This window comes from Trachemys scripta, chromosome 7 (genome assembly GCF_013100865.1).
Source record: "Trachemys scripta elegans isolate TJP31775 chromosome 7, CAS_Tse_1.0, whole genome shotgun sequence".
NCBI lineage: Eukaryota > Metazoa > Chordata > Testudines > Emydidae > Trachemys > Trachemys scripta.
The window spans coordinates 48,694,040-48,717,335 of record NC_048304.1 but is presented as its reverse complement, the minus strand read 5'-3'; the positions used below and the strand labels follow the sequence as shown (position 1 = coordinate 48,717,335).

The following is a 23,296-nucleotide window of genomic DNA, read 5'->3' as shown; positions in this document are numbered from 1 at the left end:
GGGTGGAGGTGGTGCTCCCTCCCCGAATCCCCTGGCGTCACCAGCCTGAGCCATGCCTGCAGCTTTTTGGCCCGGGCAGCTGCCCCTGCTCACCCCACCCCAGTTACAGCCCTGCCCTATAGTGGTTTCAGTCAGCTTCTGCCCCCTTGGGGGATTGGGTCCTGCTCAGCACTCCCCACAGTGGCAAAACTTAGCTGTGTTGCTGTCTGGGCCTGGCTCTCCGCTCCGGGTGCTGCAACCACCGGTTTTGCCCTGCCCCCTGACTGGACCAAATTTGTGTGAGTGGAATTTTGGAGTGGGGTTGTGGTGCCATTCACTCAAATTTGGCCGACCTAGGCTCCTGTCATCATGACGGCTGGGCCAAACCTGAGTGGCTCTAGACGCTGCAGTGCCTGGAGCAGGGAGGTGAGCCCAGCCCGCCCCATGGGACAGGAGTTGCCATGATACCCTTTGAAGCATTCTGGCGACCCAGTTTTGGGGCCCAACCCACAGGGGAGGGTTAACCATTTTCCCTCCCACACACCGCCCCCATAACCAAAGCCAGACTAGTTCTAAGCAATGACGTTTTAGTCCCATTAGAACACCAGCTCACACCCCCAGTTTCCATCCTCCATGAAACTGGAAATTCACCAAAACTTCAAAATGCAATTTGAACAGTTTTATTACGATTCACTCACTCAGCCCCCGCCTCCCGTTTCCTAACCTGGCTACTCCACTCCTACAGCACCCTCTGCTGCTAGATCCACAGAACAGCAAGCATAGGTGTTTCGTTCCCAGCTGCTATGGGAGATGCTGGGAGGCTGGAGAAGAAATAGTTGGGCCAAAACTAGGGTTACCATATTTCAGCAAGTAAAAAAAGAGAATGGGAGGAACCCTGCCCTAGCCCCACCCCCTCCCACTTCCTGCCTCCCCCCAGAACCCTCAACCCTCTCCCCCCCGCTCCTTGTCCCCTCACTGCCCCCTCCTGGGACCCCTGCCCCTAACTGCCCCCCAGGACTCCACCCCCTACCTAAGCCTCCCTGCCTCTTGTCCCCTCACTGCCCCCTCCTGAGACCCTTCCCCCATCCTAATTGGCCCCCTAGGACCCTACCCCCTACCTGTCCTGACTGCCCCAACCCTTATTCACACCCCCACCCCCAGACAGACCCCTGGGACTCCCACGCCCCATCCAACCACTCCTCACCCCGACAGCCCCCCCCAGAACTCCCGACCCATCTAAACCCCTCTGCTCCCTGTCCCCTGACTGCCCTGATCCCTCTCCCCACTCCTGCCCCATGACAGCCCCACTCCCAGAACTCCCAACCGCCCCCCGCTCCTTGTCCCCTGACTGCCCCCTCCTGGGACCCCTGCTCCTAACTGCCTTCCAGAACCCCACCCCCTACCGAAGCCTCCCTGTTCCTTGTCCCCTAACTGCCCCCTCCTAAGACCCCCCACACCCTAACTGCCCCCCAGGACCCTACCCCCTACCTGTACCCTGACTGCCCAAAACCTTATCCACGCCTCCCCCAGAAAGCCCCCCCCCAAATTTCCAACCCCCCCCCCCCGTCTCTTGACTGCCCCCTCCAGAACCTCCCTGCCCCTTCTCCGACCCCCTGGCCCCTTGTTGTTGGGCTTCGCCTAACGTCTCCGTGAACTTGCTCAGGAACGGCCTGAGCCGTTCGTCCCGGCACGCCGGGCAGCAGTGGAGGAGGAGCGGGGGAGGAACTCCAGACTGCCAGAGGCGATCTGCAAATGCAGGAAGGGAGGGAGTGATCTTTGCTGCAGGGGAAGCGGAGGAGGGGCTCTCTCTGGCTGTCGGAGCCCCATGTAAGTGGCACCATCCGGCTGGTCGCCCTGTTAGCCACGCGCACTCTGCATGGGGGGGGAAGTCCGGACATTTACAAATTCCCCCCGGACGCTATTTTTAGCTCAAAAAGCCAGACATGTCCAGGGGAATCCGGACGAATGGTAACCCTAGGCAAAACTATCAGTGCTTCTGAGAGTGGAAAGGAAACCAGCCCCCTTCTCTTTTAACACAAGGACTCAGGTGTTCCACATGTAGACTGTATGTGCAGCAAGGGGACACCCTTCAACAATCCCCAATACAGCAATGACAATGTTTCTATGTGACCTAGATGGGCAGCAAGAAGGCCGGCACAGACACCATGGAACTGATGATTTCAGTGGCACATGGCCAGCACACACTGTTTGCTTTGCACTGAGATATGGGACCTATGCTTTGCCATTGTGGAGGAACGCAAAGACATCCGACGTGAGTTCTCTCTCTTTCTCCAAGCAGCATTAGCCTGAAATACACAACATACTCTCCATTAGAGGAACCAAGTCACTTGAAAGAGCCGCAGTCGGGGGTCTCAGTTCCTCTCTGAGATGTGGACAGCTCAGCCATCTTTTTCCAGCGTTCTTTTCTCTGTGGGGCAGGGTGCTGCTGGTACTTCCCCAAGAGAGATTCACTTCCAGCAAACAATGATGTTGGGATCATTCTCCAGTCTCTCATCCAGCTCTCGGTAGCTCATGCCTCAGGAAGAAGCAGAGAACAACAGTGTTAGACCCAGCACATCTATGGAACTAATGTGAGTCCACCCTGCCAACCACAGTCCCTGTTATCACTGATGGGGGGAAAAGGCAGGCAGAGGGGTGACAACTCAAGACTAGAATGCCTGATTATGTTGAGTTGAGTCCTCAACTCTCATGCTCCATCCATTGGGTCTTGGTTTGAGCTGAAGAATGGCATAAAATCCAGAATCTGTGGATTCACTGTTGGGTCTCCCAGCTTGGTCACTGGAAAAGTGGGGCTAAAACACAGACCTAGACCAGCCAGATATCACAGTTTGATCCTGGCTATCTTGGCAATTACCATGTCTGATAAAAGGAAGACTCAATATAGACTGGCACTGTGCCAGCTTTCCCCATTCTGCTTTACCAACCGATCTCAACCCTCACCTCTGACACCCGCACTGATTGCAATCTTGCCCACAAAACTCCTCACCTCTGACGCCCATTTCAATTTTATCCCTTTCCAGAGAACATCCTCCCTCCCTGGTACGGCCGGTGATCTCAGTGGCTCATGCATCGCTCCCCCTCACCTGTAACTTCCCTATGCCAACCCTTCTCTTAGGCTGTTCCTGAGCAGACACTCCAGCGCCCCAAGCAGTCCAGCGGTTGAGATGTGGAGAGCTATTAATATATGGAGATATACCTATCTCATAGAACTGGAAGGGACCTTGAAAGGTCATCGAGTCCAACCCCATGCCTTCACTAGAAGGACCAAGTACTGATTTTGCCCCAGGTCCCTAAGTGGTCCCCTCAAGGATTGAATTCACAATCTTGGGTTTAGCAGGCCAATGCTCAAACCACTGAGCTATCCCTCCCACTAAGTTCGTGCCGGGTGTGGGGCGTATCCACTTTTAAATCCAAGTCTCCAGAGGAAAAAAGGTTCATCTAATACCCTTCTGAGGCACTCAGCTCTCAAATCCCCTTCTACAGCCAGCTCCCTCTCCAAAACACATCTTTCCATTGAGCCTTTCAGCGATCCCCACGAGATTCCTTCTGCATCTCTCTCTAGCATACGGCTGAACTGTTTGTTCTGTATCTGTTCTAGACTTTAAGCTTCTATGAGCTGCATGCAGCACTGCCTTATACAAGCAGTGAATACTGTGAACACTCCAATATTTTGCTGTCTAACAGGATTCAAAAAAGGGCCAGGAAAAAAAAATCAAATGGGTTCTGCTGAAAGGGTCTCCTGAGCCAGAACCTCTTCTGGGGTCCTGAGTTCCCACTGTTAGGGCCCAGCACGGATGGAAAATGGCTCTCAGCTAGGTTTGTTACAAGGTGAAGTTGGTCAACGTCTGCAAGTTATTTCATTTGATCAAGTGGGTTTGTCTGGTGCCTTGCAACTCCTGCAATAGTGCTGCAACTCATCCAAATTGCAAGAACAAAATCCCTCCCACAGCAGTACAGCGCCTAATGCAATGACTGCAGCTCATAGATGCTACTGCAATGCAAATCCTAGAGTACCAAATGTTACGGACCTTGAATTAACACCCCCTCCTACTGCTGAGCCATGCTTGGTCTCTCCTCTCTCACTCACACACACACAAAGCTGGGTTCCTGTACCTGTTTTACAGCAGATCTCATCGTAGCTGTGGCAGCCTGTGTACAGCCGGGCTGGGTGACTTTTCTCATCCCGTACTATCTTCACGGGATACTTCTGGAGCCGTCGGATGAGGCCCTTCATCAAACCGAACTGGACGAGCTTCCTGAGAGAAGAAGGAATTGCTCTCAGAAGGGCTGCCATCCCAGGAAACCTAGAGTTGGAAGGGTCCGTTCACCAGCCACACGGTCTCAAATGTCTGGGGGGCTCAGCTCCAACCCAGCCTCTCCTCCTACTCGAGCCAAGTCAGAATGCTGAGCAGGTGACCTGCCAGCAGGTTTGGAGGTTACACACCAATGAGGAGGACTTCACCACATGACCCAACAGTTAGGGCTGCTGGGCTGGCAGAAAGTGAACCATAATCTCAGTATGACTCTGAAAAAAGAAGGTGCTAGAGCAAGAAACAGAGTCAGGAGACCTGGGTTCTACTCCTGCCTCTGCTGCAGCTTCACTGTGTGACCTTTGGTAAGTCACTTTGCTGCTGTGCCTCAGTTTCCCCATCTGTAAAGTTGGGTGAATGAGATTGAGGGGGACACCCTAAGCTAGCTCTGCCAACTAGCCATGGGCTTCCCGCATCACTGAGCCATTGGCATACATCTGCGCTTCCACTGGCATGCAGCAATGTCATGGCCTCATCCTCAGAACTTCCTTCGGAAAGGGGATGCAGCCTCAGACCTTTCATCCACTCTCTGAAGCTGCAGGGTGTAGCGGCAGATGAGGTCTCGCACCGTCGTGCCAGGGCTCAGCCCGCAGTAGAGCTGGAAGACGTCTCTCAGACTGGCTCGCTTGTGACCTGTGGGGAAGAGAAACACCACTGAACAGGGGATAGAGCTACGGAAGAGATTATCCTGGAGATTAACAGGGCTTGGCCAATCCGCCCGTGCGTGTCAGTGTCACTACCATCCCCAAGTTAAATGGTGGTGGAATGGTATTGTGGAAGCAGAGAAAGAACTGACAGGAAGGGGATTGCAATGCATGACAGTTTGTTAGCAAGAGTCAGGCTAACTGTAACCCTAATAACGCGAGATTTGTAGAAGCGAGGATTGGGTGAGGCGAGTGGGAAAGAACTGTGTGAGAAGTTGTTGCGACCTTGTGTAGATAATATTGTATGTAGACTAGAGTCTAAACAAGCGAGGAAAACAAGATATCAGAATGACCTATGTATAAACAAAATGCTGCTGTTGCTCATTATTGTCTGTAACAAAAGGTATAAATGCTTGCTGTAATTGTTTACCTGTTGAGAGACCTGTTTAGCTCTCTCCCTCTATGCAACTGAGAGAGAGAAAATAAAGTATCTGACTTGCTGTACCCAAACAAAAAGTGAGAACTCTGTTATTCTCCGACAATTTGGGGGCTCGTCCGGGATGGCAACGCCTGCAGAGGCACCGGCAGCTGCTACGGATCATTCCCCTTCAAACCCCATGGTGCCACAATAGAGGTAGGAGACCTTTGGAAATCTCTATTGGGGTGTTGGAGGAGGACTGTCCGTGGGGCCGTCAGTCCCTGTTGAGCTCACGCCATCCGAACTTATTGACTGTACAGCAAGATCAGATGCAGAGCGGTTCTGGAGAATTGTTTTGCCGCCCCCAATAAGGTAGTTGTATGCGGTTCTGGGGAACTGTTAGTTTGGCCGCTCCCATATGCATAAGAAAGATGCATAAGGTATGCACCGGTGCTGAGGGGTTTTTACTGCCTCAAGAGGGGTTGTTACTGCCTCATAGTGTATTGAGTCCGGACATAAGGTATAGATGCATCGTGGTATTTAGAAATAGAGGCCTGTGGTGTGTGTGTGTGTGCGCACGCGCACACCAGTGTGAATTGAGAGTTACCGGAAGATGCCCAGAGTACTCTGCGAAGTCTTTTGGCTCATGACCAGAACTACTCTAACACAAGCCCGGTAACTAGAGGATCTTTTAGGAGATCCAACCCACGGTGGGCTAACTCGGCCTGGCATCATCCGGCGAGGAAGCTACCTGGGTCTAGGAGTGTGTGAACCCATCTTCCCTCCCCTTTCCTCTCTGTGTGAGCCACTGACAGTCTGATCATCTCACTGGATGCAAAGAGAGTGAGCGGTGCCGTCTCTCACAGACTAGCCGACGCTGTTTGCTGAAGGGAGGTGTAGGAGGGTCATGGCCACCCCCGTTAGTCTCTCCTGTGTGAGTACCCTGTAGGGAGAGATCCTTAGTTTATGTGCTGCTAGCGCGGACAGGGCATCCTCCCTCCCTGTGTGTGTTATTGGAAAATGGGTGGGGGACAGTTTAAGCATTCCCTCTCACCCCCTAAGGGTACCCCATCTTATTTCATGTACGTACATTGTGGTCCGACAACCTGCAGGTTTTTAGAGAATTGGAATCATTACATGCATGCAAATCCATCTAAACAATGCCCATTTGAAGGTACCTTCAATCTAGATAAGATCATACATCTCAGAGGAGCTTTTAATCACCAAAAAGCCTCTGACACACAATGGGAGCAATTTGTCTATTGAGGAAAGGAACGGGTTAATTTGAAATTCAGCTAAAGAGAAAGTTGATCTGCGTTCAAGGTCAAGAATCAACGCAGACCAGGCTAAGTACAAAGAAAAACTGCTTTCGGTCCCAGCTGGCTGTGAAAATAAATTTATTATATATATATATATATATATATATATATATATATATATATATATATATATATACACACACACACACACACACACACATAGTCAAACCAAAGGCAATACAAGTTACAGTGCTGAGATTACATTTGTCCAGTGAGATCCAACAGTCTGCCTTTGCGACCCTGGAGCTGGTGTGGTTTGGGGACGCTGAAGAAGCCACAGGCAGCTGGCCTGGACTGGAATCACTGAAAAGGCGCCCCAGGAGACCCCAGGGCGTAAAAGAACTGCCCTCCCAAGAGAGGAAGCAAGTTGGAGATTGCACAGCGCCTTCTCTGAACGTTATACAGACGTGGCCAGTCTGGACGTACGTGTGAGAGTATGAAAGTGCGCCTGCTCTCAGCCGCAGCAAGTCTGAGAACCGGAGAGGGGTTTAGCATTCCTCTCTCCACCCCGGTTGACCAGGAAGGGTGTCAAGTGGATCTACCCCCAGTCGTAGCAGGACTAGGCAATAGAGAAGTTGGAGAAAAGGGAAGAGTTGTGTACTTGATAACTAGAATTGAGCAATTAAGAGCACAGATCATGAACCAGGCAGCAACTCAAACCTACGCCCAGGACAAGTTGCAAGCCTTGAGACAGGACTTCCAGGCAGAAAAGGAAGCACTGGCTAAGCAAGTACCAGTCCTTCAGGGACTTGTCAGAATTTAACCATTTGTGTTTCCATATGCTGTAACAGCAGTGTGTTTGCCACAAGAGAAAATTGAATAGTTAAACGCCAATGGGCCACGTGTTTTGCCCAGGTGGCAAGCCTCACGAGGGAGGATGCGGGTAGCCTTGTAAGTAAGAATGTTTAAGGGAAGAGACCAGGAAGGGTGGGAGCTAGTTGAGAAGCCCACCCTCCTAGCTAAATTGGTAGTGGAACAAGCCAGTGCCCATGGAAGGGACGGTTCAGGGTGAAAAGCAGAATCGGGCCCAAGCGGGCAAGCAACAGATAGAGAGATTGGAAAACAGGTTGAAAACTTTGAGGGCATAGTGGAAGGAAAGGAGTAAGTAATTATAAGCATGGGGATTTCAAATCCCCAGGCCAATAATTGGAATGGTAAAATCTGAGTTGATTGGGTGTCACAAGCAAGTGATTTAAGGAAAGAGAGTGAGAAGTTAACTCTGTAGTTGCTAGAGAGAATCAAGCAGTGAAATTTGGTAGGAATGTCTGTAAGTAATCCAGGCAAGAGGTTATTTAAGTGGAATTATTCGACTATGAATACGTTAGTCTAATTTGCTGAAGAACACTCCTGCTTTGTACAAGCTGTGTTTTATAAGTTTGAGATGAATTGGTATTGTTTTAAAGTTGCAAAACTGAGAATACTTTTGCCAGACACAGGAAACTAGTGTTGTTTAAGGTATTTAGCATTTAATCCTTAAGGTGACTTAATGCTTTACAAAGACTTAAAATGTTTTAATTAAAGACCAAAGGTTGTGGCTGCAGCAGGGTAGTCAAAGCCAGGAGAATAAAAGATTTGAATTTGGTTTTGGGTAACAAAATAGCAGATGAAAGATCTGGTAGAGAGAAAGAAGGACAGTGCCCCTGACTCTGTGTGGTCGAACTGTCTTACTAGGGGTGCATGGAGATTTTGTAAGCACAAAAGAAACAGTTATACCTTGTGTAGAAATTGATGCTGCTAGTGTTGTGGAAATTGAATTGTGGAGAGGATGTGCATTTTCCCCAGAACATGTGCAGTGTATATTGTAGCAGAGGTAAAAGAAATGCAAACCTACCAAAATAGGTTGTGTTGTCTTTTTCAGATCACTGTGTGTTTGAAAACAGGAGTTAAAAGTTAATTGTGTCCTTTTTTTTTTTTTTAAGTAAGAGTCTTTAAGCTGTGGAAAACTTTGGATCCAGAAGCAAGCTAGAAAGCATCTGTATTAAGGCAAATTATCTAACTGATAAGGTAGAAGGCACTGAAACCTGGGCTGTCTATGAAACAAATACAAGGAAATATGGTGTAATTCCTCTGTTTTGCCTGAAAAGAAAAAGAATATTTGTATATAAAGGAAACATTTTAAGCAATGACTGACTGCTCAGAAGGGGTAGACCTCTGTTCTTTTGTCTTTCAGATCATCAGAGAAAATGGATGCCAGCTGAACAGCATTCAACGTACCATGCATTTACTGGTACAATAGGAATTATTTTTGTGTTCTATGTCCTGTCTTGTGGTGTTTGTCTTGTGGCCAGAATTGTTGTGTTTAATATTTTCATAAGACAGTCTAGTTCAAAATTAAATAGAAGGGTTAAATCAAAAAGCAGATACTTTTTTTATTCAACTTAGAATACAAAGTGCTCGGATAAATCAGGAAAATGTGATATATTAAAGTCTAATACATTTGCTTAAGTAAGAAAAAGAAACTTCATTGGCCAGATTTTTTAATTGAAAATTTATTGTTAAAATTTGCATACCAACAGTCTTTGGAAGCAAGGACATGGAAGGTTAACCCACTCCCCATATTGCACATGGGATCCTTCTGGCTACCTCAGATTTCTAGCCAGAGAGTGGGGAGGGAGGAAAGCTATTGGACATCAGAGGTTGTACCGAGTGAACTCCTCAAAAGTGGGTGTGCTTGTCCTAGTTTGTTGCTTCAAAGCTCTGTATATAAGTTATTTTACTGGAAGGGTGTAACATATATTGAATAATAAGACTAATGTACTGTATAATGGCAATGTGTATGTGTTCATTGTTGGGAAAAGGTGTATGAGTGAAGAGTGGAAGTTTCCTTTGTAGGTTAAAAGAAGTCAAGGGGAGAAGGAAAAAGAACAGAATGAGTTAACTGGAAAAAATAGCTAGCAAGCTCAGTCCAAAGATAAGACGCTGGCCCCATCCAAAGACACTGCCCACAGCTAAGACTTGGCTGACAGCCAAGAAAAGGGGGGGCCTGAATGTGCCCAAGCAACTATGAGATCTGCAAAACACTGCCAGACATTAATGAAATGTGTTAGGTTTCTTTTCTCACAGATAAAAGAAGTGCTACCCAAAGACCCTAGTAGCCCTGCCATTCATTGAAACAAGGAGACTGAGTCTACGTAAAGTTCATCAATGAAAGACTGCTTTGTCTCCATGCTGGAGAGGCCCTTTCCAAGTCCTGTTAACCACCAACACCGCTGTGAAGTGCCAAGGACTGCCTACCTGGATCTATGCTTCGCACTGGAAAAAGACCCCTCCACCTCGGGAGGACTCTCCAACTGATGATCAGCCTATTTCTCCTTCTAGTTCTGCTGTGCCTTCTGGACAGCAGGGAAAAAAAGACAAGGTGAAGTGCTAGTAACCTCTCCCTTGTCCACTGACAGACCTGATGTGCCTTTGGATTTTTCTGGAAGAAGCAAATCCATTACAGGGTGTGCTAGTAACCTCTCCCCTGTATGATGCTGAACCACACTGTTTCAGGAAAAGAGAAGAAGGAACACTTGCTTCATTGAAACCACAAAAAGTCCAGGGATTCCTGACTGCAAAAGACATTAAGAACTGACCCTGGTGAAGAAAAAGAATTATACACTGGCAGGAAGAAACTTGTGGGACCCATGCTTGGGAATGTGGTATTGATTGGATTTTGGGATTTATTCTATAGGCTGCGCCCTGTGTTTTGGATAAGTCCTTCAGCATGTATTGCCCTCCCTAATTGGATTTTAAATAAGTACCAAAGGCACCTTGTTGCCATTGCCCCTGCCATCTCCTCCATTACACTATTACCCCTGTAACACATCCAAATACAGACAATGCCATATATTTGATAAAACCAATGGCCAAGGCCTTCGCACTTTAGTGATTTATTTAAATATTGGTTGAAAAAAAATTTTAAGGTTCAGGATATCCCATATAAGCAAACAATTGAATGGAAAACAAATGGATCAGTGGAGATAGAAATACATGATATCACTACCAGTGAACCCCAAGAATCTGTAATTGCAATTGATGGGTTCTATAGCAAAGTAGATATGATGGCTGTTCCTGGAATTTTCACTGTGTTAAATGAGAGAGGCCCTTATTGTTATTTGGTCACCCAATTAGTGAACAATTAAACGAATACCCGAAGAGTTTGTTTTGTCACTGGAAATTTTACCTGCATAGAAATTATTCCAGTGACTATAATGTTACCTGTACCTTATTGCAATACACCCCCCCCCCCATGCCATTAATATCATGCCTCACATAAATACATAAAGGTGTTCAACCAACAGATGTGGTATAGTACTACACCAAAGAGAGATGTATTAGGATATCAATGGACTGTGATTAACACTATAGTAGGGACTGTTAAATTTTCATTACCCTTATCCAGTTTCCAGATCACCTCTACATACCCAAATTGTTCAAAGGGGGCTGTCATTAGATTAACACAACAGAGGGCTTGGGTTATTTCCTCTAGAAAGAAGAGAGACTTGACCAGATCCCTTTGGGATGGGGCCAATAGTGCAGCAGCAGTTTGGAATGTTTTTATGAGAGAACATGATGAGAAATTGGGGCAACTAGAGTAGGCCACTAGCCTTATTTCTGGGGCACAGCTAACCCAGGTACAGGCTGTAGTTGGTGAGTTACATGTTATTTATGCCCTTAGTTCAATGACCCAGAAGTTGCTGACGGAGATGGTACTGAATATCACTGAGGCTGGGAAGGCATTGCAGTGGGATCTAGCATGTTCAGAAATTCAGGATTTCCTGAATGACCAGCTAATGGCCATTTGGAATGATCTAGAGCATCAGGCTTGGCCCACTGCCCTTACAGACACATCAGGAGTACCATCTGCTCTGTGGCCATGGAGACATACTTGGAGACTTTCTGGGTGGAAGTGTGGACGTTCACAGTGCTCCTTCCAAGCATATGGACCGGTTGGGGGGGGGGGGGCGGCCTACATACCGAATCCTGCTGGGTCCATGGGGAGGATGCACGTGGGATTGGGTAATTCACTGTGACATCTGGAAAATTAGACTACCTGGTATGCCCAATCGATTTTTAGTCAGTGTTCCTGGGATTACACCTGACATTTGAATGGGGATAGGGAGTCAATGGACATTTTGGCCGTTAGAACCCCCACAGCTTCAGTGTATCCGTAAACTGAAGCCAGGAGAAGTTGTTACTCTTCATGTCTACGTTTGCTGGGAGGGTAGGGGACAAGGAACTACCCTGACAGTACGCTTACTTTTTTAAGCTAATAGCAGCTGCGTGTATGTTAAAACCACCACATTGCAAGACATACATTTTAATCTCATTACCAATGCAGGCAATCATATTATTTACTGGCCTGCAGATAGAATTCTGCAAGTAGCCCTTAGATTCCAGATACCCTTTAATTGAACTACTTGAGTGCCTGATCAATTTCAGAATTTGCTTTCACTGTTACCAGAGGTTCAGAGAATCTCTGAAATACAAGGGCAAATTTACATGCTTCAAAATATATATTAAGTTGAAAAGTATGCCTTTCATACAGCTTATAAAGTGTCTACTTTATATACTAAGTATGATGTATTGTGTTTTATGACTAAAATTGTAAAACAACCCCATCATATTATTGCTATGGGAACGTTATTGCTTGTGTTGCTATTAGTTAGCTTAGGATTATGTTATTGTTGTTGTAAAGGACATAATAATAGTAATACCTTTCATGTCCATGCTCATCATGCATTGTCATTACATCCAATCAAAACTCCTAAGGTTGAAGCATCCGATACAGAATCTGAATTCCAAGACTTAATGCAAATAGAGATTTGAAAATGTTTGTTGTACTAGTAGTACAAAAGTGGGGGTTGTGGAAGCAGAGAAAGACCTGACAGGAAGGGGATTGCAATGCATGACAGTTTGTTAGCAAGAGTCAGGCTAACTGTAACCCTAATAACGCGAGATTTGTAGAAGCGCGGATTGGGTGAGGCGAGTGGGAAAGAACTGTGAGAGAAGTTGTTGCGACCTTGTGTAGATAATATTGTATGTAGACTAGAGTCTAAACAAGCGAGGAAAACAAGATATCAGAATGACCTATGTATAAACAAAATGCTGCTGTTGCTCATACCTTTTGTTACAGACAATAATAAATGCTTGCTGTAATTGTTTACCTGTTGAGACCTGTTTAGCTCTCTCCCTCTATGCAACTGAGAGAGAGAAAATAAAGTATCTGACTTGCTGTACCCAAACAAAAAGTGAGAACTCTGTTATTCTCCAACAGTATAAACACAGAAATATGGAGCTGCAGCTGGGATATTGCACCAATCAGAAGGAGGGAACGTTGGTCAGGACACACGGCTTATCCCAGACTCTGAGATCGTGACGTTCTACCAGAAGACGTGGGACTTTACAAGACCCGGTTTAGCATCTCAGCTGAAAGATGGCGTCACCTTGGGTCTGAGTATCAGGACCAAGTCCTGCAATGGGACACATCATTCTCGCCTGGAGAAGTGCTCCCAATGCGGCTTCGCTCTTACCAAGCTCATAGGAAATGGTCACACTGGATCAGAGCCAAGGTCCATCCAGCCCAGCCACCTGTCTCTGACAGCAGCCAGCACCAGCTGAGTCAGAGAGAGATGTAAGAACTCTGCAGTAGTTGATTTGGGATAATGTTGGGGGCAGATTAAATATCATCCTGGTCTCTAATAGTTAGAAATTGTCTTAATACCTGAAGCACAGGTTTAATATCCCTTTTAATTGTGTTCTCATTAATTATGGTAACTGGCTATTCTTGCCATCCATATCATTTATTCAATCCCTTTTTAAATTCTGTTAAATTCTTGGCCTCTGCAACATCCCGTGGCAGTGAATTCCACCATCTAATTACACACGGTGAGAAAATGTATTTTCTTTTTTGAATTTGCTACTTTTTAATTTTATTTGATGTCCCCTTGTTCTTGCATTACGTCACAAGGAGAATAAAGAACAGGAGTACTTGTGGCACCTTAGAGACTAACAAATTTATTAGAGCATAAGCTTTTGTGGACTACAGCCCGCTTCTTCGGATGCATATAGAGTGGAATAAATATTGAGGAGATGTATATATACACATACAGAGAGCATAAACAGGTGGGAGTTGTCTTACCAACTCTGAGAGGCCAATTAAGTAAGAAGAAAAAATAACTTTTGAAATGATAATCAAGATAGCCCAGTACAGACAGTTTGATAAGAAGTGTGAGAATACTTACAAGGGGAGATAGGTTCAATGTAAAGCAAATACTCACCAGCAACCACACATCACTGAACAAAACCACTGACCCAGGAACCTATCCTTGTAACAAAGCCCGATGCCAACTCTGTCCACATATCTATTCAAGTGACATCATCATAGGACCTAATCACATCAGCCATACCATCAGGGGCTTGTTCACCTGCACATCTACCAATGTGATATATGCCATCATGTGCCAGCAATGCCCCTCTGCCATGTACATTGGCCAAACTGGACAGTCTCTACACAAAAGAATTAATGGACACAAATCTGACATCAGGAATCATAATACTCAAAAACCAGTGGGAGAACACTTTAACCTGTCTTGTCATTCAATGACAGACCTGCGAGTGGCTATCTTACAACAGAAAAACTTCAAAAACAGACTCCAACGAGAGACTGCTGAGCTGGAATTGATATGCAAACTAGACACAATCAACTCAGGATTGAATAAGGACTGGGAATGGCTGAGCCATTACAAACATTGAATCTATCTCCCCTTGTAAGTATTCTCACACTTCTTATCAAACTGTCTGTACTGGGCTATCTTGATTATCATTTCAAAAGTTATTTTTTCTTCTTACTTAATTGGCCTCTCAGAGTTGGTAAGACAACTCCCACCTGTTTATGCTCTCTGTATGTGTATATATACACATCTCCTCAATATTTATTCCACTCTATATGCATCCGAAGAAGCGGGCTGTAGTCCACGAAAGCTTATGCTCTAATAAATTTGTTAGTCTCTAAGGTGCCACAAGTACTCCTGTTCTTTTTGCGGATACAGACTAACACGGCTGCTACTCTGAAAGGAGAATAAAAACTCCTCACCTCCCTTCTCTAGACCATTCATTATTTTATAGACTTCTATCGCGTCCCTTCTTCGTCGTCTCCTTTCTAAGATGATGACCCCAGTTTTTCTATTCTCACTCTTCTCTGAACCCCTCTGATTCTGCAATATTCTTTTGGAGCTGGGTGGCCAGAACTACATACAGCATTTCAGATGAGGCTGCACCACTGATTTATATAAAAACATTAGAAGAGTCTATTATTCTCCACCCCATTCCTTATGCCTCCAACCATCTGGTTTGCTTTTTTAACTGCAGCTGCCCACAGTGTAGACGTCTCCATTGATCTGTGTACAATGATGCCCAGGTCCCTTCCTTGAACTGATACAGTTGACTTAGAACCCTGGCAGGTGTGGAAGTAGTTAAAGTTTTCCTTTCCACTGTGCATTACTTTGCATTTATCAACACTCAGTTTCATTTACCATTGTGGTGCCCTCGCTTGATTAGGTCTCTCTGAAGTTCCTCCCAGCCATCCCTGATCTTGACTAACCTAAATAACTTTGTGGCATCTACAGCTTTTGCTGCCTCAATACTCAACCCCTTTGTCAGATCATTAACATATTAACACAGGACCTAGTACACAAACTTGAAGGCCCCACTACCAGCCTTTTGTCATGAGCAAACTCGAGGGAGAAAGAGCCAATGCTGAACTTTTGGTTTCCAAGTCCCTAGCAGCTCTCTGGAGGAATCAGATTCTATGACAGCATATCCTGGGCCAGCACAATCTTATCATATCTAGCTCAGTTCAGGCCTGCTATACCTTGCTTGGTGACATAAGAGAGACATTCTTCTTGTAGGCATTTATCATCCACCAGATCCTGGACTTTAGGTGTAGTACAGTATACATTTGAGTACTGGGAAGGAGAGAGAGAGATGAAATTACTATTAACCAGAGGCTGAAGAGTTTTAGCTCTGGGCCTAGGATTTAAGCCAAACAACCCTAGAGACTCCAAGACAAACAATTTGGTGGACCCAGCCAAGGAGAACCACCGGCAGCACATAATCACTACAGAGCAGAGTAACTGGCATGTGGAAAGCACTGTGCTTTCCTAGAAGGATTACCCTCTATAGAGTATAGGGTGCAACTGCACATCAGACGCACAAGATTCTTCCCCTTTCTAAATCTGGCATCGTTAGCCAGTGATTCTGCTCGACCAAATTCTACAGCCACTGCTTCCCCAGGCCTATAGTTCTGCTTATACCCACGTGACTGTTAGTGCAGATGTGTCCTGTATGCAGTCCTCTCCCCAACAGTACCAGAAACCAGGCACTATTAAAAGAATATGGGGAAAAACATAGCAGGTCCCATGTATTCAGATGTCCCAGCTCCAGTCTTACTTCCAAGGACAACAGCAGAGCTGCAGGTCAGTACTAAAGCTTTATAACCCTATTGTGGTTCTTAGTACCAGCCTAGCACTCCCATACTGGTTTTGTCCTAGGTCTTCTCCCAAGCAGGGGCTGTCTGTCCACTAGCGAGGTAGTTTTGTGCTGTGCCTAACATGAGGCCAGCAAACTCCTTCCAAGACAGACCAGATCTCCAGAGGTGAAAGGTCACACGTGTCAGGCTAATAATGGGCTGGAATCTTTTGCTCCTAGCCATACCCACCTGAAGTATGGAGACCAGAGTCACCACCCCATAGTATCTGCAAGACAGACAATGAAACATTAGAAATCACTGATTATAGATTCAAACGCCAGCCTCTTCCCTAGTGAATGCATAGGTTTTACTACTCTCCACTAGCTGCAGGCCGGGTTTTCTGTAGTGGTTCCTCTACAGGGAACTCTGCAGGGGATTTCTTCTAAATTCGGAGTTCCATGTGTCAAGGGGATCGGGACGCAGGGCTAAAGTGAGAACTGGGGACGAGAAGGGTGGGTATATGCATCTGTGTGAGTATTCTGATCAGGGACCCTTCTCCTTCCCGATGTCCTAGATCTTAGCACTTACAGCAGGTTCTGGATGGCAATTCGCACCAAATTGAGCTCCACATCAGCTTCAGCAGAGATTTTCTGGATGTGTCGAAATCCATCAATGTACGGCAGGATCTAGGGAGACAGCACGAGAGCACGATCAAACCAAAGAGAGGAAAATCTGCATGCGAGACTCCCTATAGTGACATCAAGGGGAGCGTGCGTGTGAGGGAGATCTAGTGTGTCTTCAGATTGTGGTCATAGATTACATTATCAAACAATTAAATGCCTCAATCATCATTTGCATGGTTATTGCACGGTGTCACTATGGGGCAGAGTTATCGTGTTTAGGTACCTTAACTGTGCATTGATATGTTTGGATTTCTCTTCAGTTAACTTTAGCTCTACATTTCCTGTGTTTATAATGTTTTGTTTGGGGAAAGTCACAACATCCCTGCAATGTTTTTTTACCCTTAAGTGACCGATACATACTCTCAATGGTATCTCTGTCCTAAGGTAGCTTTTTTTCTATGAGACAGTGATATGGTTCTATACACCAGACACATGCACTTCTAACATCCAAGAACTCTTGTCTCCCAGTGCAAATAATTTTGCAGTTGGATAAGAAAATTATATCATTATAGAACTGAACAAAAAAGGCACAGGCCATCTTGGACCAGATTTTTCAGTAAACATGGTCCATACACAAAGGGTCAATGAGACCATCAGAAGAGATTTAACATGGACGCTAGATACTGTGCTGAATGAGAATACAGTGCAACCTCACTATAAACACATGCACCTCTGTATTTCATCCCTGTTTGGAAGTGTCTGCAACTGGAGCACAGAGTTCCACACTATTTAACATTTTGTTAACCATCCCTAGTCACTGGATGGACACTTCCCCATAAAGGACATCTTTGCTTGATTTGGATAGTGTTGGCAACAGTTGCTGCCGTTTATCACATGTTCACTGGGAATGGTTCAGCAGAGGCATACCACTGCAATCAGCAAAGTCTTCTCCACAAAAGGGATCAAGCTCCCCAGTCCTAAGACCCTGGGAAGGCTGGGCTGCTACCCAATAGCATTCTCCTTCCTCTTGTCTCCCAAGTACAGGATTTATAGGCCCCAGGCAAGGGCTACAGGTTGCTGAGCTGTGGTTAACCCCTTGTTCACTGGGCACCAGGTAGCGCAATCGACCTGTCACATCTCCATTCAGCTAACTGAATTGCTGGGATGGAAGATGACCCCATTAGAATGTCCCCCCTGCTTTGCCCCACCCGGATGAAGCAGACAGACCTGCTGAGTAGTGAGATCCCACTGGGCATTGAAGAAGTCGTCCTTGTCCAGAGTGAAGACGGGCACATCATACTCCTGCACAATGGGAGGATCTGGCCGCTGCTCGATCACTTTCAGGTGAATGGTGTTCGACTCATCTAGGAGGAGGAGACGAAAGCACTCGGCTCTGCTAGCAAACACCTTCTGTCTCTCTCAACTTTCCCAACCAAAATCTGCCCTGATATAACAGTGTGAGTACCACCCACCCCATGAACAATGGGAATTGCACCCACTGCTGAAACCAGGGCAGGATTTGACCCTCAGAAGCCAACCTCCCCTTCCATCCTCTGTTACAGCAATCTGGTCAGTATAGAGCAGCTTCCCTTTTGTTCCCAGCAGTAACCAACTCCGCTGTAAGCACAGCCCATTGGCACTCCAGGGATGGCAGAGGCAATAAGGGAGCAGTGCACTCCCCCAGCACATCTAACTCCCTTCTCTCCCCTGTTCTCCTCCCCCACGAATGTCCCCCGAGCAACACTTCAAATACCACAAAACAAAGCAGCACAAGGGTGGGGTACAGGTGGAGCTGCAAGTCCGACCCTTCACCCCCAAGCTACAAACTTTATATCAGGAGATTCCTCTGCCTCAGACAGGATCCATTAGTGGGGTGATGCTAAGGGACTCGTTGAGAGACTGGGAAGGGACAAAGAAAAAGATTACATTACAGCTGGATGTCCAGCGACCCTACCTATTGGCAAAGTACATTTCCCAGTGGCGTTGAGCTCCTCCAGGAGGATGGTCATTATTGGCACCAGCTTTTGTTTACTCTCTTCATTGGAGATGAAGCCACTTTCCAGCTAGGAGAGAACAGGGTCAGTGTCATTGCCTCTGAGTAGCAGCAAGCCACCTCGCATCTCTCTATAAAGCTGCTGTGGAGCGGTTATGCAGACGATACAGTAAGGAAACCCCACTGGTATTTTTTCCTTTGTTCTTTTCTTACTTTTAGTCTGATCCTGAAAACCTGTCATTCACCTAATTAATGACAAATCTCTCCTTTACACCATGCTGTGTTATGGAGGATCAAGGGGTGAAATCCTGGCTCCAGTGAAGTCTCAAACTCCCATCGACCTCAATGGATTTCACCTAAAGAATTATTGTTTAGGGCCGTTGTAGAACTGATGAATAAAATTGTTTTGAATTGTTCACTTTATTATTGTAACTTCATAAGTAAAGTTTTATGAATGAAACAACATTCATTCATAAAACTGGTTATCCCAATAACTGGCTAATTGACAATTAAGATGCTTGTTAAGAGCCATAGGGTTCAGCCAGCTGCCCTTGTAAGTTTCACTTTCAATCCAGTTGCTGCTTAAATCACTGAAACTTGCACTGTTTCAACATTGTAACTTCTGCTCACTGTTTGCCATTCATTATACTTGTCTACATTGTAGCTTCTGTTCACTCTTTGCCACTCCTTACACTTGTCCATATTGTAACTCAAACTCCATTTTAAAACGCTCACTCCATTTTGTAAAAGCCTGCTGCAACCATCATTTTGCAAAACCTTAACGTAACCTTATTAGTTTAGTTTAAATGTGTGAATGAGGTATGGATGGATGATGGAATCAATCTCCAGCGCCAGCCTATCCTAATGAAATAAAGTTCAAACCCCAACGGTTGAAGATGCAAACAACAGCCCTAACAAAGAAAGAAAAGTCCACCCTAAAAAGAAAAGAACAAAGGTACAATAGAAGGAGAATCAAAGCCAGGTCCAAGGCTAAAAGTCACATCTGCAACTGACAGGTGATCAATCACACCCAACCCAGAGGCAGCGTGACACAGCAAGACCTATAGACTCTGGATTCAAACTAAAAGCCTATAAGAAAGATGAGTGAGATGGAAGACTTTGAGGGGGGTAACGTTCTGCTGCCAACATGGGAGAGCAGACCCAGCCCTTCCTTGTACCCCGCTTTCCTGGCCAGTTAGCCGCCACAAGCTATGAACCCAAGCTGCAAAATCAAGCCACGGACTCAAGCTACATTCAGGACTGGTAACTATACAGCAGCTGCAGAACATCTGATGTGTGTGTGTATATAGGTATTAGTTATTGGTCATAAATCAAATTGTGTTATCATAATAAACGTGGCATCTTTGTCTTGTCCCCTGAAACGATCCTGTGTAGTTTTGTCTGCACAACGTTGTAAGCAAGCACAGAGGCCTGCAAGGATGTTTTAAAAAAAATTTCTTTTTTTTTTTTTTTTTAACTTGAGAAATATTAAGAGTGTCAAGTCTGGTTTTCCATGGCTTTGTTGGCAGATCTGCGGGAATGATCAGGGATGTTTACCATGGGTTGTTAATACCTTACTTGAAAGTTTAAGCTTCTATTCAAAGTGTTGCTCAGGAAGAAACACAACTGGGTCTCTTGATCCTAAACAACACACATCATCACCCGAACTACAAGCTTCCCTATACAGTCATTATGGTCACCATTAGATATTGAATGTGTGCATCAGTGCCAAATCTGACCTCTAAGGTGGTGAGATAGCCAGCCAATTTCTTCACGATGGGTTCCAATGCACAAGTCTTGGCTCTAGCATCACAAACAAAGCCCAGATTGAAGAGCAGAGCGTTCCGGCTGTATTTTTTGTGCTCAATACAAACCGGGCAGCCAATCAGCTTCTTCTCCATAGCGGTCCTATCAAAGAGAAACAGGCACAAGCCATCAACTGCGATTGTTCTGGAAGCACTGGTCGGAACTCCATAGTGAAAGATTTTGCTTTTAAAATAGACACTCCTTTGTTTTGTATGAAAAATACAATGGATCCTCCCCAAACTTATAGCCCTTACTCCACGCCCAGAATGAATTTTCTGAGAATTTACAAGTAAACGCGTTCATCAGTTTATGAGAGTAAGTCATTTATAAAATTTAGCATCTGTGCCAGGCTTTGTCCTGAATTCTCTTAACAGAAAAATGCATACTCTTCAAAGTTTCCATGTAGTTAAAATTCATTGACATCTTGTGCACAGACTGTAATTAAATTATTAAAAATGGTGGTTGCTCATTGCTATGATTATACAGGGCAGTTCTAGGTGGTACTCACACTGTGATGAGTTTGTTCTGCAGCTCGGGTTTGGTGATGATGTACACCTGGACTGTGTCAAAGAGCTCTCGGGATATGAAATCCTCCGGGACCTGCATGGCCAAGGAAACAATAATGTATCACTGAAGAGCCAACAGACATAACCCTACAGTCTCATAAAAAACCCAAGCAACAGGCTACAGGCATGACAAGGAGAGTGAGCATCTGTGAAAAGTCACTTTTGTAGAGAGACATAAGATGTCACAGTATAAAATGTCACAGTTCAGCTGAAGAGACACACAGGGCCTAGCTGCAGGCCCTTGGCTGATGGGGCCAGCATTGGCTAGGTGCTGGAGACAGTAGACTGAATTCCCTCAGTTCACTACCTGTTTGAATACCCAATAGACCCCAGCCCCAAATACTCTGGCATCACTGACCTGGTAGGTTATTTTAGGCCCCAGCGTTGGGTGGAATTCACTGAAGAAGATGCACTCAATTCTGCTGCTGCTGTCCATGGTTACTGCTGCAAGAGATACAACACAGAACTGATGCTTACCAAAAGAGCAATCAAGTGGATTCTCTTTGGATTTCTCTTCCCTTGGTCTTTTTCTCCCTCTCTCACGGAGAACACTAGTGCAATAAAAATAATACAAACCTTACCTTAATGCAAATTTTCAAAGCACAAGAGTCAGGTGTTCCAAACTTAAGTTACAGCAGCTGTAAATCTGGCCTGTGTGACATATACAGACTCTGAAGTTAATGCCGTGTGTGATAATACACATGCACTGGAGGGACAGGTAGTGTATAAAATATCTCAGTCTTTGACACAGCACTAGTGTGGCTTTATGCACTGAATTCCAGTGCAATCACCATACTAGTGGCTGGGCCCTGCCTCATTAACAAAGTCACTTCACATCAAAACAGGCCTTTGCCTCTCCTTCCAATCCAGCAGTTACTTATGTGAAGCAACACTTTAACACACCGTACTGCTCAGTGGAAGTTAACTGTACATGCAAAATATAAAGTTATTCCCTGACTTCTATAGGATTAAAACATTAACTTGAAAGGTGACCTGCAAAGGTACACAAAAATGGACCAGAATTACGATATCATAAAAGGCAAGAGTTAAAGATCAGTAACTGCAAGAGAAAGGTGTCTTAGTCAGAATATTTAATTTTTTTTATTCCTCAGGAGCAGGGGCATGGGGTGAATGTTAGGCATGAATATTAAAAAAAATCAAAGTTTGCTTCTATTGGGAATTAAAGTTTAATATGAGCTTTTTGCAAAGATTCATGTTGCAAAGCTCAAACTCACAAGTTTTATGGACCATGAACACAAAGGTCAAACTGAAGTTCATGTTCAAATGCAAATTAATATTTGCAGAACATTTCCCTCCCCCATAGCCACACTTCCTTTGCTCAGTGTTACAGCTGCTAATACCTAAAACTTCTATAGCACTGATCGTCCCAGGATGTCAGCGCATTAGTACAGCTGGTGAGTATCATCACCCCACTGTACAGAGACAGAAAGCCTGTTCAAGAGCATACAGCAAGCTGGTGAAGGTGACTCTGGAGTCCCGGCCCTGTGAACTAGCCACTGAACTCCCTTCCCCACAATGGGGATAAAACCCAGAGTCCTGGTTTCCAACCCCCTCAGCCTATACTAGACCCCTCTCTCTTCCCAGAGCTGGGACAGAACCCAGGAGTCCCGGTTTCCAACCCCCTCAACCTCTCTCCCCTCCCAGAGTTGGGACAGAACCCAGGAGTCCTGGCTTCCAGCTCCCCTCCCGCCCAGGCTGAGTGCACACCTGGGGTTCTCAGGTCTGGGTGGCGCAGGGGTGTCCGTGCTCTAGGCGTAGGTGAAGGGAGCTGTCCACGCGATGCGCGCTAGACGGGGGCGTGGCAAACAGCCGCTCCCAGGCGACCCTACAATAACACCGGGCACCGGCACAGGGCCCCATCCTTTTCTACTCAGCCGCAGACACGAAACCAAGCAAGCACTTACCCCACTTCGCACATGCGCTTAAAGCCACCACCTGAGCCGGCGCAGGAGCACACTTACCTGAGCTTTTCGACAGGTGCGTGTGCACGGTAGCAAGGGGTCGCTACCAGCCGGCCGATCCATGCATGCGCACTGATGGCTCGCCCGGATAGGACTAGAACGCCCCACCTTTTGTCACGTGTTCCTGGAGCATGAAGGCGACGCCGCCGTGACAGCAGGAGAGGTGGGTCTTACTGATGATAGA

The 23,296-nt window shown here is 46.0% G+C and overlaps 1 protein-coding gene across 4 annotated transcripts; it reads right to left on the bottom strand.

Annotated features, from left to right (window-relative positions):
• Positions 1 to 1,861: 1,861 nt before the first annotated feature.
• On the bottom strand, positions 1,862 to 23,229 carry NPRL2 (NPR2 like, GATOR1 complex subunit). Of its 4 annotated transcripts, none has more exons than XM_034775905.1 (12): positions 23,113 to 23,229; positions 21,489 to 21,574; positions 21,073 to 21,164; positions 20,498 to 20,666; positions 18,720 to 18,828; positions 17,993 to 18,129; positions 16,731 to 16,828; positions 16,392 to 16,428; positions 15,546 to 15,639; positions 4,826 to 4,943; positions 4,114 to 4,256; positions 1,862 to 2,515 (listed from the first exon to the last, which is right to left on the bottom strand). In XM_034775905.1, exons 2-12 carry the CDS (start codon positions 21,564 to 21,566, stop codon positions 2,448 to 2,450), a joined length of 1,143 nt encoding a protein of 380 aa, XP_034631796.1. In that variant the 5' UTR covers positions 21,567 to 21,574; positions 23,113 to 23,229; the 3' UTR covers positions 1,862 to 2,447. The 4 variants fall into 4 exon arrangements, with proteins under 4 accessions (XP_034631796.1, XP_034631800.1, XP_034631797.1 ...); XM_034775909.1 differs by having other exon boundaries at positions 21,489 to 21,681; positions 23,113 to 23,214; XM_034775906.1 differs by having other exon boundaries at positions 23,056 to 23,190.
• Positions 23,230 to 23,296: the final 67 nt, after the last annotated feature.